Source organism: Aquarana catesbeiana, linkage group LG01 (genome assembly GCF_042186555.1).
Source record: "Aquarana catesbeiana isolate 2022-GZ linkage group LG01, ASM4218655v1, whole genome shotgun sequence".
NCBI classification, from domain to species: Eukaryota; Metazoa; Chordata; class Amphibia; order Anura; family Ranidae; genus Aquarana; species Aquarana catesbeiana.
Window position 1 is genome coordinate 408047776 of NC_133324.1, and position 14462 is coordinate 408062237.

The 14462-nt window shown below is 42.1% G+C and overlaps 1 protein-coding gene across 2 annotated transcripts in view; it reads left to right on the plus strand.

Moving 5' to 3' along the window:
* The window catches only part of KDM4C (lysine demethylase 4C), an 852000-nt gene that overhangs the window by 232852 nt on the left and 604686 nt on the right, over positions 1–14462 (plus strand). For both annotated transcript variants that reach the window (XM_073635205.1, XM_073635203.1), the window contains exon 7: positions 604–707. In XM_073635205.1, the coding sequence (XP_073491306.1) occupies positions 604–707 (104 nt within the window). The remainder of the gene's footprint in view (positions 1–603; positions 708–14462) is intronic.

Below are 14462 nucleotides of genomic sequence, written 5' to 3' on the forward strand. Positions count from 1 at the left end.
TTTTAATGCTCAAATGTAGCCAATATATTTTTTGCATCAAGGACTTTGGCTTTTCCGGCTCCTTTCTCTTATATACAGACTCTATAGTGCCACCTTCTGGTCTTATATGATAGTGTTGTGAACATAACACAACATTTCCCAAGCAATGTTTGGACTGCCTGCCAAACATATATTTGCATGTATGTTTTTCTGTTGTTAGATTCTAAAATGTAAGTCTCTTCCAAGTACTATTCGATCACAAAGGTATTCTAGTCAAAGGTTTTTTACTTCATGCTGTTTGCCAAGTCATCATGCTTTCTGATTCTTTTCACTGTTCATCTCTCACACAATGTGTACAGGTACGTTAGAGCCTGTTGTTCATAGGATTTTTTAGGAGTTTTTTTTTTTTTTTTTGAATGACCATACAGTGGCCTTTACAGATTGCAAATCTGTAACAAGTGAACAATTTTTTTTTTCCCCTTCAGCAGTTCATTTCCAGAAGTAGTTTCATTACTGGTAACACTGTAGTCTGGTGTGACTGATGATTCATTTTTTTATTTGTGATTATAGTATGACATGTTATACATTTTAATGTAAGGTTTTTTTTTTTTTTTTTTGGTCCAGGTTTTTTCCCCAGCAGCTGTCAAGGATGTGAAGCCTTTCTTCGGCATAAAATGACACTTATATCACCATCAATACTAAAGAAATATGGAATTCCTTTTGACAAGGTATGTTAATAAGCTCGTCATATATAGCCTGGTGTCTGTATCTCTGTAAAAAATGGGGCTATTACTCAAGTCTATTATCCACTTTGTGCTATCTTTCTGTGATCCAAAACATTTTTTTTAAAGTTGACTCTTATAGTGCCTCTACTCGACCTTAAAGCGGACCTTGATTAATTTTTTTCAACTTTCCATCTATTAAATCTTCTGCCCTTGTTGTTTTAACTTTGAATAGTAAAACTTTTTTTTTTTCTGCCAGTAAATGCCTTATATAGCCCACTTCCTGTTTCGTGTCTGGCCATTAGCCTAGGCTTATGACATCATGCACAGCTGTCTCTCTCACTCTTGGGAGAGTTTGCCAGGAAAGTAAGGGGGGATGAGTCATAGGGGGCCAATGAGGGCTGCAGAGCTGGAGGTGTGCCTCTGTAAATACAGTAAGTGAACAGGCAGCAGCTTCAGCTGCCCACAGTTAACATGGTTGCAGCCAGACTCAGTGGAGGGAGATTTCTGCAGCATATTTGGCAAGTACAGAATCACAGTATATATAAAATGACATGCAAAGTGATTGGAGGGAAGCTTCAGAATGGCAAAGATGTTTTTATTACAAATTATGTAAGCAGACTGCAGTTCCTCGGTCGGATCAGGGCAATGGATTTTATTCGCATATATTTATCATCAGAAAGCCGTCAGGAAAATATCGGTTTATCCTGAACCTCCGGTCTCTAAACCGGTCGATCAGGTACAAGCACTTTTTTATGGAGATGGTGTTTTCAATCAAAAACCTGCTTTACCCCAACTGCTTCATGGCCACTTTGGATTTGAGGGATGCCTTATCTGCACATCATCCAGCCTTCCAAAGATTCTTGAGACTAGCGGTCAAGATGGGAACAGAGATTTGGCACTTTCAATTTCAAGCCCTCCCCTTCGGTCTGTCCTCAGCCCCACGCATTTTTATAAAGGTGTTGGGGAAGGCGCTGGCTCCACTAAGGTTAAATGCGATAACTATTATCGCTTACCTGGACGACCTCCTAGTGGTGGCGTAGTCATACCAAAAGTTGTTAGCGGATCTCCAGGCTGTACCGGACTTCCTTCAATCTCTAGGTTGGTTAATATACAAAGAGAAGTCTTCCTTAATTTCGGCCCAGAAAGTGACATATCTGGGGTATGAATTTTGCTCAGTAGACCAAAACGTTTTTCTCCCACAGGAAAAGATTTAAAAAATAATGCAAACAATGTCAGCCTTACCGATCAGTTGGTCTTGCTGAGAGAGGTTTCAGGAGCAGTGGGTCTGATGACCTCTTGCTTTCCCGCAGTGCCATGGGCAAGATTTCATCAATGCCCATTACAGCTGTTTCTACTAAGGAACTGGGACGGAGACGCAAGTTCCCTGGAATCGAGGGTCTTGTTACCCTCCAGGGTAAAAAAAAGCTTGTGGTGGTGGACACACCTGCACCTAACGAGGTCTACCATGGTCCATTCCTATATCCCAGAGGATCACAACGGATGCAAGTTCCTGGGGATGGGGAGCCCACCTCAGCAACACAGTGGTACAGGGAGAATGGTCCTCAAGAGAAGCAAGATCTTCATCAAATCAGAGAGAGCTTCTAGTGGTTCAGAGAGCCTTGCAGGCATTTCAGACAGAAATCAGGGGTCACAATCTCCAGATCCTATCCGACAATATCGTTACAGTTGCGTACCTCAACAAACAGGGAGGTACGAGGAGTTGGATACTTAAATCTGTCGCCCAGGAGATTTTATCATGGGAAGAAGGGAATCTAGCCTCAATTACAGCAGTGCACCTGAAGGGGACACACAACTGTCTGGCAGATTATCTCAGCTGCTACCGAGACCTTTTAGACAATTGGTCTCTTCATCCCGAAATCTTTACAGGTCTCATCAACAGATGGGGATGTCCTGAAGTGGACCTGTTCGCAGATCAGAACAATCAAAAGACAGAGGTTTTCCCTGAACCCAGCGGATCAATCATTGGGGATCGATGCTCTGGCGAATCCGTGGCCATTCGGCCTCTGTTACGCCTTCCCGCCGATCAGGCTGATTCCGGAAGTCCTTCGGAAGTTTCTTTTAGAAGAAACAGATCTTATACTAATAGCCCCTTTTTGGCCCAAGAGGCCATGGTTTTCCTTGTTACAGACTCTGGTCTCAGAGCCTCCACTGAGTCTTCCAAAGAGAGAAGGCTTATTATCGCAGGGTCCAGTGTCGCACCCACAGGTGGTTTCCTTAAACTTGACGGCCTGGTATCTGAAGAAAAGATACTAAGCGTCCAGGGGTTTCTGACAAAGTAGTCAAGACACTGGTAAATTGCAGAAAACCAATCACTTGAGCCATGTATTCCAATCAAAAATTAACTCATGATGTTCCTTCAATTTTAGATTTTTTTTTAGAGGGTGTCGACAAATGTCTTTCAGTTAGTACCTTAAAGGTACAGGCGGCAGCTATCAGTGTTTTTCTCCAATTTTCTCTGTTGGAAAAGCCCACTATAGCTAGATTCTTCAAATCAATTTCTAGGTCCAAGCCAGTAGTGGTTAGAAGTTGTCCAACCTGAGACCTGTTCCTGGTGCTTCAAACTCTGGTAGAATTCACTTTTGAGCCCCTAGAGGATATTTTAGTTAAGTTACTTACCTTTGCCACAAGAAAAATTGTTTTTATTACCTCAGCTCGTAGGGTAAATGAGTTACAGGCCCTATCAGCGAGGGAGGCTTTCCTCACAATTTTTGAGGATCGGGTTGTTTTGAAAACTGATCCAGGATTTCTGCTTAAAGTGCCCAGTACATTCCACAGATCCTAGGACATTGTACTGCCAAACTTTTGTAGTTCGCCAAAGGGTGACCAAGAAAGAAAATTTTGTTTTTTTAGACATGAGAAGAATTTTTCTCATCTACCTTGAGGTCACCCAGACCTTTTAGAAAAACGGACGCCTTGTTTGTCCTCTTTTAAGGAGCACACATGGGAAAGAGTGCATCTAAAGTCACCTTGGCTAGATGGATAAAGCAAGCTATTTCTTAAACATACAAAATTAGGGAAGTTCCTCCTCCTTTTGCCACTGCGCACTCAACAAGAGCCTTGTCTGCATCTTGGGCTGAGAAGGCTGGACGCAGCCACTTTGGATTAGCTCGTGACAGAGTGAGAACTGAGATCTGTGTGTGTAAACGCACAAATCCTGGTTCTTTCAGGGGTGTAGAGACAGATCGTGTGTTCATACTATGTATGAACACCGATCTCTCTCTCTCTTCTCCTAGACAGTCCCCCCCCCCCCCACAGTGGGAACACAACCCCTTGATCGCCCCCTAGTGTTAACCCCTTTCCTACCAGTGACATTTATACAGCAATCGGTGCATTTTTATAGCACTGATCGCTGTATAATTGTCAATGGTCCCAAAAATGTGTCAAAAGTGTCCAATTTTCCACCGCAATATCGCAGTCGCGATAAAAATCGCAGATCGCCACCATTACTAGTAAAAAAATTTAAAATGCCATAAATCTATCCCCTATTTTGTAGACGCTATAACTTTTTAGCAAACCAATCAATATACGCTTATTGCGATTTTTTTTTTTTTTTTTTTTTTTTTTCAAAAAAATATGTAGAAGAATACATATCGGCCTAAACTGAGGAAAAAAATAGTTTCTTTGAAAAAAAAAATGTGGGATATTTATTATAGCAAAAAGTAAAAGATATTGTGTTTTTCTTCAAAATTGTCGTTTTTCTTTTGTTTATAGCGCAAAAAATAAAAACCGCAGAGATGATCAAATACCACCAAAAGAAAGCTCTATTTTTGGGAAAAAAGGACGTCAGTTTTGTTAGGGTACAGCGAAATTGTCAGTTAAAGCAGCGCAGTGCTGTATTGGAAAAAATGGCCTGATTGTTGTAGAGGTTAAATTCTACCATTGGTCTCCCTCTTGCCTTTTAACCTTGGCTACAGGTCCCCAGAAGTCCCACCCAATCAAACATTGACTGAAGATCAAAGATTCCGGCTTGAAATGGATGAGATGGGTGTTACTAATTATTTTCCACCAATAAGGGGTACATGTTTGGATGACATTTTTCCTTTATAATAAGGGGGAAGATCCCATATTCATTGTCATTATCCAATCATAAAATACACTTAGAATACATTGAATTATACATGAGATGTAGTACGATTTGCACTAAACTTTTCCAGCAGACAGTTTTCTTCAGCTGTCTGGCTGCTATGCTATTTTTGAATTATAAGTTCCTTTATTAAAGCGGTGTTCCAGCCTTTTTTTTTTTTAAGTCAACTACAAACACTGTAGCTGCTGACTTTTAATAAGGGCACTTACCTGTCCAGCGAGCCCGCGATTTCGCCCCCCCCCCCGAGGCCGATCCATCCATCGGATCGGGTGACGGCGCCGCCATCCTAAGGGAAACAGGCAGTGGAGCCTTGCACCCGTTTCCTACTGCGCATGTGCGAGTCGCGCGGTGCTTTGTGAATGGCCCTGTTGTTTTCTGGGACACACACGTCCCAGAATACAACGGGGCAGCTCGCCGTAGAGGAAGAATTGACAGAACAGAGCCGCGGAAGAGGCAGATTAGGAAGACTGCCTAGCAACAGGGGTTTCTGGTAAGTAAAAAAAAAAATTTTTTTTCTAAATTTTTTTTATATATTTTTTGTAGAATTTTAATGTCATTTAAAACTCTGCTTTAAGTTTTACAATGACTTAAGTAAGCCTCTACAGCCTGAAATGTTATTAATCATTATACTGAACAATTATTTAACCCTTCAGTCATTAAAGGGGTAAATCCTTCTGGGGCTGAAGTGATTAAAAATTACAGCTATATCTGTTCTATACACCAGCTATCCTGATGCATTGATGCCTAAAAGTGCCAAAAAGGGAATGATTTGCATGACTCTGTCCACTTATTCATTAGCAGAGACTGAGCTCCATGTTTTAGAGTTGGGATGATGGCTTCTCTGGTGGTGAGAGCAGGTGGGTTGAGATGGTGCCAAGTGCAGCAGTGACTGTAGGTTCTGGTGGTGGAGGGAAGAGTTTGGAGTTGTGAGGGGGTGTGACAGCGGAGTGGTGGCGGTGGAGGGTTTGTTGTAAAGTGGTGGTGAGGAGGGAGTCACAAAAGGGGGTGGAGGGGAAAGGTACACTTTTCAAACTTTTGCCTGCCAGTACTCCTTTCTATGTTTGTTCTCCTCCTTCACTACAGCAGCAGGACAGAAGGAAGAAAAAAAACAAATAAGTGCTGCCTAGAGTACTGTAGGGGAATCCCTGCTCTCACAACACCTCTCTCAGTATCATTAGTCTGAAGTGTACAATTACAAGAGCCCAACTATTTTATCAGATTCCCCCCTGCACAGTAGCAACAGAAATCTTGTACTGATGGTCAGAACCTAAGCTGGGTGATGCTACTTGCCTTTTCTGTTTCCTTTTCTGTTTCCTTTCTGCACTTGACCTGCATGGCTGCTGTGACCATCGCAATATGGCACCATTATAATGTGCATGAATGGTAGTGTGCTGTCTCTGAGGATAGAAATATGGCGGTGAGTATCTACACATGTGCATTGGTACCATAGTGGTGGTATAGTGGCTGCTGGGGTAGTGACAGTGGAGGGGGCCCTGCAGGCATGGTTGAGGGGGACATGTGATTAAAGTGCAGTGAACAGGGTGAGTTGGCATGCAGATGCTGCTGTGTGTGTTGAGAATGGGGGTTGGGGGATTTAAGGGTAGGTGAGTGGGATTGGAATGAGAGTAACTGCAGGCACAGCAGCAGTGGGGGATGCGACGAATGCAGGTGTCAGATCCCTGCCCTCCTCTCTAACTCGTGAGGAAGGACCGGCCAACCTCACACCACGCTGTCACTTGCGTGACAATACCACTCTCAGCTGCGCCCAGCACAAAGATTTCCCAGCTTGTGGGACCACAATCTAGGTGCCAGCAGCCTGAGAGCGATTGTCACTGGGCTAATTAAGAAATTTATCTGCCACCACCGACCTTTGATTAAGAAGGGTCAGAACTTCCATCAATTTAGCAATACCAATTATGATTTTAAAATAAGCGACTTACACACACTGCCACCACAGACAGGTCTGCTCAGAGGCCTTACTCTAAGCCCGGGTTCACACTACAACGGGCTGCGGATCGCACAGGAGCGCTGTGCGTCCCTGTTCCCCGTTTCAGGGACGAATCAGGGCCGATTCTATGCCTGCATTCGGCCCTGAAACTGAGCCAAAGACGCACAGCGTTTTTGTGCAGTGCGCTCCGCAGCCGCCCCGGAGATATGTGAAGCGGCTCCATAGGGAGCCAGTCACATTCTCCTACTATGCGAATTAGATGTGGGGAAACGCACATCTAATTCGCATAGGTGTGAACCCGGGCTAAAACAGTAGCGCTCTTCAAGAGGCAGGTTCGTTTATAACTTGCATTAAGAGCTTTAGAGACAAGGTTAACACATTTCAAAATAAGGGTTTACTAATGAAAAGGTCAAAATTGGTGCAAATAAAATATTTACAGAAAAATATGTTTCAAAGAGACAATATACAGCCACAAAGAAATAAGGTAGAATTGGGGAGGAAGAATATTTGCAATTAATGGCCGAGGAATGATCAGAGTTCGATCGATGAGCTGGGTAATCGGTTCTCAAACTTGGCAGATGTTCCTGCTTAGATGTTAAAAGGAGAACTGACCACTGTCTTGGCATCTCCTCTTTTCTGTCAGAGGGGGTGTTGACAGCAACCAGTGACCAATTGGCTGGTCATCTTTTTTAGGGGTTGGTTGCTGGGAGGTCTCTACATTCATGACCATGTCCCAGGTACACTGTGTGATATATATTCATATCTCTGCATCTCTACTGTTTACAGACTGCTAATATCAAGATTATTGTCCAGCGTGACATTTGCTTCAAAACGAATATAAACGTGGCAGGTTTCCAATGTCTAGTTTACCTAGGAGGAATAAGGGTTACCAGTGGTTTCCCATATGATCTGACATGGGGTTGTCTGGACTTGAAATATTACAAATTATCTGAGGAAACAAAATATGTCCATATTATGGCTGTGCTATTATTAATTTGGACGTTATGAAACATGCTGAAGTTTCAGAACTATACTAATCTGTTTGAGCTTTATGTGGAATGAGGTATTTACGACCGGTATCTGTTGGTTCATTAAGAAGCCTGGTTCTCTATGTTGAGATAATAACTCTTTTGAAGTGTTCTGAGTTAAAGCGGGAGTCCGGCGACCAATCTTTTTTTTTTTTTTTTTAGGTCATTGAGACACTTTGCTAACCCCAAAATAATACTCACAGTTTGGGTGTAATATTTCCGCCTTTGTTTTCGTACTGAAGAATAACTTAAAAAATGTGATGCTGGCTGTTTCCATCCTGCTTGTGCATGTGAAGCCCACAAGCATTGATTTCCTGGATGCGGTGAAAGCTGTTCATTCACAGCTTGTTCACGCGCATGATCATTGTTCCCGCACTGAATCTTGGGAAGCCTGACACTAAGCTCCCAGAAGACAGTGCGGCGCCGGAGAAAGGCAATAAACACGCCTACTCCCATGGGAGGAGAGGCAGGAAGTGCCACAATAAAGTACAATATAAAGGTAATTACAGCGATAAAAAATTTTTTCGGAGGGCATTTGAACATCTATGCAATTAACTGAAGGGGATAAGATTAAGTTAAAAATGTGAGTGGAACCCCGCTTTAAGCCTATGAATTCCTGGAAATAAGGGAGAAGGGAGGGGGTTCAGATTTCTACTGCAATGTGTAACTGTTAACCAAGACTATCAAGCTGCCGTAAGGTGTAGGAGAAAATTGTGTACTGTCCATGATACTTTTTTTATTTGCACTAACATACAATTTTTCAGGACAAGCTTTCGGGGTATGTCCCCTTCTTCAAAGTCCAAGACTTTGAAGAAGGGGACATACCCCGAAAGCTTGTCCTGAAAAATTGTATGTTAGTGCAAATAAAAAAGGTATCACAGACAGTACTCAATTTTCTCTGTCACAATTGCACTAATACGGCTACAATCAAATCAAGTAAGGTGTAGAAGTAGGCTTACTAAAACACCTATTAGCACTGTGCCTGCCATCTACTTCCGCACAGTTCAGCAGCACAGTAGGGGTGCTGGCAGAGGACTGAGAGGACAGTCATAGAAAGAATTGCTGCTACTATTTCTAGATCTGCACCCATCTCATTCCCCACTTGCCAAGAACAACCCCCATTCCCCCTTTACTACAGCAGCAGCTGCATCCGGTAATAGGTGACTGCACTAAGCACTTCTGTAGCTCCTGCAAAGGCATTTTAGTGCAGTTTGGACAGTAGCGGCTTACATTACTGTGACCCCCTATGCCCCTACCCAATAGTAGGGAGAACATACACTGTTACCACATCTTGAAGACCACAGAATCTACTGAAACTGTAACCTATCGCTGTGGTAACAGCACCTTTTTATTTATCTGATGAATAATATTATATGCTTGGCTATTTCAGTTCACTTTTTCCTTCGGTTGCGCAACAAAACTCGTATCTCCAGGGGAAAATGCTTTAATCCTTTTAGAGGTTTGACACTATCCTTAGCTGTTTTTTTCTTTGTTTTTTTTTTTTGTTTTTTTTTTAGCAGAGATCAAAAAATTGTGGCAAGAGATATAAATATCAGCTGCAGTAGAAATGATGCTAAGAATGCTTTTAAAAATAGTCCCAACTGCTTACGCCACCCAGCTTTCTTTCTCTGTTGGTGAGGTTAGTGGTACAATTTTAGATGGATATCTTAGTTTGACTTTCCTGTAGCACAGGTTTTCACTGCAGGTATCTTTATACCACATCACAGCAGCCCTCTGGTTCAGTAGAATGGTAGTAGGTTTCCTTTTCAAAGAACTCTTCGTGTCTTTGATGGGCGTCCTTGACATCCTTCATTGTAAGTTAGATTGTTAGCATGGTAATTGGCTCAGTATGATTTTAATCATTATGGAACGGTGTCATCTTAACCCTATTGTTCCCATAAGGAAAGGAAAGTGACAGTTCTATATCAAGCATTAAAATCAGGAAAAACTACTTTTTTTTTGTTTTTGTAATAAAGAACAATTGTTGATCTTATATCTTCAGTGTTTTACCATGATTTTGTGACAGAGGGTTATGAGTAACTGTGACTGTTACTCGATGCTAATGACTGATATTTGGGATAACATTTCCCAGTGATAGATTGTAGGTTAATCCAAAGATGCATTTTGTTACCGATCCACATGTCATATTTTACTGCTTTTAAAATTAATTCAAATTATTCTATAATTAACCACTATAGCATCACACATACAGTGAGGGCCTCAGGAAGCACTCTGATGCTCCTGGTTTTCTTCCATAGATGCAAGAAAGTGCTATAGCTTGGGGCTCATCCAGTCTTGCTTATGTATTGTAGTTTGACAAGTGAGTATCCATGGACAATTAGCATTTGTATTCTTTGAAAATGAATTGCTCATAAAATGTTGCATTGGAGTTAAATGATCAGTAGATCAGTGGGCTTGCCTCATGGGTGGTGCTAGAGTTTTATGCATTGCTGCCAACTATACCTTTTGTCACTTCTGATTTTATTGCAAAACTTGTTGTTCTGACTCCAGTTGTTGTAATACCTTTGCTGAGACCTTCATGCCTAGCTTGAATAGCATAAAGACAAAAACTGCACACAATCTTTATTATGTATAGCTCTATTCATCAAAATACTTGACATCCGCAAATATAATTTATGCAGGTGCAGTTACAAATATATGTGATAGATTAAAGAGATTTGGATTTCAAACAGAATATTTCTCTCCACCACAGTGATGGGTCTCTTGCAGCATAGATGGCAAGAACCAATACTGAGAAGGAAAAAAACAAACCAGGTGACTTCACAGATACATGAGTGCAGTCAATAAATTAACCACAGGGTGGCAGCAGAACAGTGGGCAAAAAGGCATATACTGTAAACCCAAATGCAATTACTGGTACTTTGGTCTTAAAACAGCTGGATGCAGCATACCTGCAAAAAGAACTAGTTTCAAAGGATAAATGTATAGGGTCAAGGGGGTTTCTTGACCTGGGAACAGGGTTGATTTGGAAAAACATACTACGTAAATTAAATCCTAAGATGCTGAAGTTGGTTTCAATATTGCTGCAAGTAGTTTTGCTAGATAATTAGAAGATTCTGAATGCTGATTTCTGTACAAAATTATATAATTTCTAGGTCACTGCTATTGTAGCAGTAAAAGTGCACCCAATTTGGGATTAAAGTTCTCGGTTTTAGATTTTATATTGTGGATCTGCAAACAAAACATATTTTTTAGTTTTGGATAGAGAGTACGAAAGGGTAGGAACCATCAAGTTTTTATAGGTGTCTTTAACCCTTTTGCTGCCAGGCCCTGTGCTCCATTTTGTACACTCCGGTGGCCAGACCATTTTTGCACTTTTCCTTTGCTTTTTTATTTTTCACTTCTAGCTTTCAGAATTTGTGAAAGACCCCCCCAACCATATATTTTCTGAAATCACATGATGAGTAGAATAAAAAGGGCTACTGATTTTTTTAGACCCCTTGGTATTTGTGCAAATGTCTACCAAACCAATATATTTGCAAAAATTACACTAAAACCATTATTAGCAGATAAAAACACAGCAAATTTGACAAAATTCCTACTAAATATTAAAGCTTAACCTGTATTGAGGTAATAAATAACAAATATGTGTAACAGATGCAAAAGTGTAAATATCCAAATTTCTCAAAAAATCTGAAGGTTTTCATTTTTCTCTTACAGCTTTCAGAATTTGCGAAAGACCCCCAAAGCCATATATTTTCTGAAAGCATATGACCTCTAGAATAAAAAGAAGGTGCTACTGATTTTTTTAGACCCCGCGGTATTTGCGCAAATGTTTATCAAACCAATATATTCGCAAAAAATACATTGTAACCATTATTAGCAGATAAAAACACAGATCATTTTACAAAATTCCTGCTAAATCCCTATTGCATATAAAAGCTTGACCTGTATGAGTTAATGACAGATATTTGTAAATTTTATATCGCGCCTTTTTTGCAAAATGGTGAAAATCGAACGTATCCAAAAATTTCTCAAAAAATCTGGAGGTTTTAATTTTTCACTTACAGCTTTCAGAATTTGAAAAGACCCCTCAAACTAGACATTTTCTAAAAGCACATGACCTGTAGAATGAAAAAAAGTGCTACAGATTTCTTGGGCCCCGCAATAATTGCGAAAATGTTCATCATATCGCTATTTTCACTAAAAATCACTAAAATCATTAATGGTGCACATAAACACAACAGAACTTACAAAATCCCTGCTAAATTAGTACTAAAGCATCGTTCACATGTGGCATACTAAAGTGTACGCCCACGGAAAGCCATGTTTACCTGCATAGGGATGCACCGGCATAGCTGCTGTTCTCAATCTGACATCTGTGTGGGTGTGGGTACGTGTTCCCCGAATGCAGACAGTGTGAGCTCAGGGACATGCATGCGGACCTACATGGATCTAAAATTGGGAGCAACGACTCTGTTCGTGCAGTTGCTGCATCCCAAATTACATCAATGGGATGGGCTGCACAGAGATGCTTGGAAAACACGTGCATCCCTGTAAAGGTACTCTGTGTATGCCCTGTGTGAACAAGGCCTTAGGCCCCTTTCACACAAGCAAACCGATCAGGTCTGCCTGTCCATCTAGCAGATCTGATTGGATGGCATCCGATGGAAATGGACAGGCGGTCCGTTTCCATCTGACCGTCCCATAGAGAATAGCAAGCTGTGTCAATGTCTGCTGTGTCCATGTCCGCTCTGCATCATCGAAGCAGACACTGACCTGCCATCCGCCTGCTCAGCAGGGATTAACAGACAGATCCCCCGCTGAGCAGGCGGATCTGCCTGACAGAGTCCACTCCATCTGAAAGGGGTCTTACCATGAGCGGCTGGTCCATTAGGGCCCCTCTGCAGGGCACTGGACTAAAGTTTTGTATGAGTTTTTTTTTATTTTTTTTCAAGCCACGTGATTAGAGCCTGAGGCTCTAATTGGCTTGAAAAAGGTTGGGCTCGGGGTAAGAGCATTGCACCCCGAATTCACCCTCTTTTGACATTAGCAAATTCATATTCGCTATCGTCTTCCTGGTTCTCCTCCCCACCAATGAGGACAGATCGGGTTGGCTGAGAAGAGGGGGTGAGTGCGGGGGGGGGTTACTATGTGTTTTTGTTGTTTGTTTTTTTTACACTTTTACTTTTCCATTCTTTTTACAGTCCTATTTGGTGAGATATCAGAGGTCTACACAGACCCCCATATCTCTTTTTTTGAGACTGTGTTTACTAAGCCCCAACACATGTTTACTAAGCCCCCCAAGCCCCTATTTGACCCCCACCTGCACCGCACAGTTGATATAAGCTTATGGTCATTGAAGTGACCATGAGGTTCGTACGCTGTACTAACGTGGCTACCTGCAGGCACTTCTGTAGGTCCGTACAGCGTACGAACTTGGCAGTGAAATGGAAAAAGTTGTGGATATATTCCTGGCAATGCAATAATTGTTTTCAATAATGTGCATCAGATTAAGCATTCCAGCATTTTTCGTAGTTTTCCATGACTTAAAAAAAAAAAGCTCATCTTAATCACCCCTGCCAGTGTTTAGTGGTTTGTCTCATCCATGAAAACTGATACATTCTGCTGGAGAGCTTGTGCTTTTGAACAACAGACTTGCTGGCTAGATCACCATGTAGGCAGGTTGGAAAATTTGTGTGCAGTTAGTTACTCAGCAACTGGCCCATGCTGGGGAAAGGATTAAGCATTTTTGACTCAGTTCCCAGTCTTTTGGTTCTGATCGGCCCACCTGTGCCCTATAAAAAAAAAAAAGGGGGCAGCTAAGGTCTGAGGGAGCCTGAGACTGGGGATGTGGGTACAGCTGTATCGCAGATTCATCTTTGGGCGCAAGTATGGGGCTAAAGAAGCGGGATCATGCACTGGAATCCAGCCATGGACAATGCCATTATGGACACTCATCTCACTTGTCCCATGTCACTACACACTGTAGCTGGTATGTTTGCATTAGGAGGGACATTCTAGGCCTGTGCCCACTCCACCAGTCAAGCGTACCTCTCATATGTGATATGCTTGGGTCACTACGCTATCTTAGTTAGGATCAGGGACAGGACGTTGTTCATTTTGTACTCTCACGCTGCATTTTTACAGTAAAGTTATAGCAACAGTCATGAGCCTGGTCTGAAGTTATTCAAAGGGGTTGTTGGTTCCGGAGTACGCCAAAGAACGTGGATGTGTGACGCACATGTGGGGTATGAAGTAACACCACTACAAAAGGTTAACTTGGCAAAGACAAGCAGGGGAGTGACGTTTCTATGGGTAGCTGAGTGAAGGAACAAGCTACAAGCAACCACTCATTACGCGTGTAATGAGTGTACAGTAACAGGTCCTCCGGTAGCCATCTAGCGGTCGGTATCCAGTAGCAACTGGATACGAACCCGCGTTCTGATGATCTATGGCCTGGTCACAAGGTATGGGAAGAGAAGAGTTAAGTGAGATCCGCACTAGGTGCTCAGCGGGATGCCATTCTGTTACTGGGAGTAAGGTAACAGAGGTACGCTGGACTGGTGGAGTGAGCACAGGCCTAGCATGTCCCTCCTAATGCAAACATACCAGCTACCGTGTGTAGTGACATGGGACAAGTTGCTTTTCAGGGGAACTCTACATTTTATTCCTGCACACAGTGAATCTCATCACTAAGTCGGGGAACTGCCCTA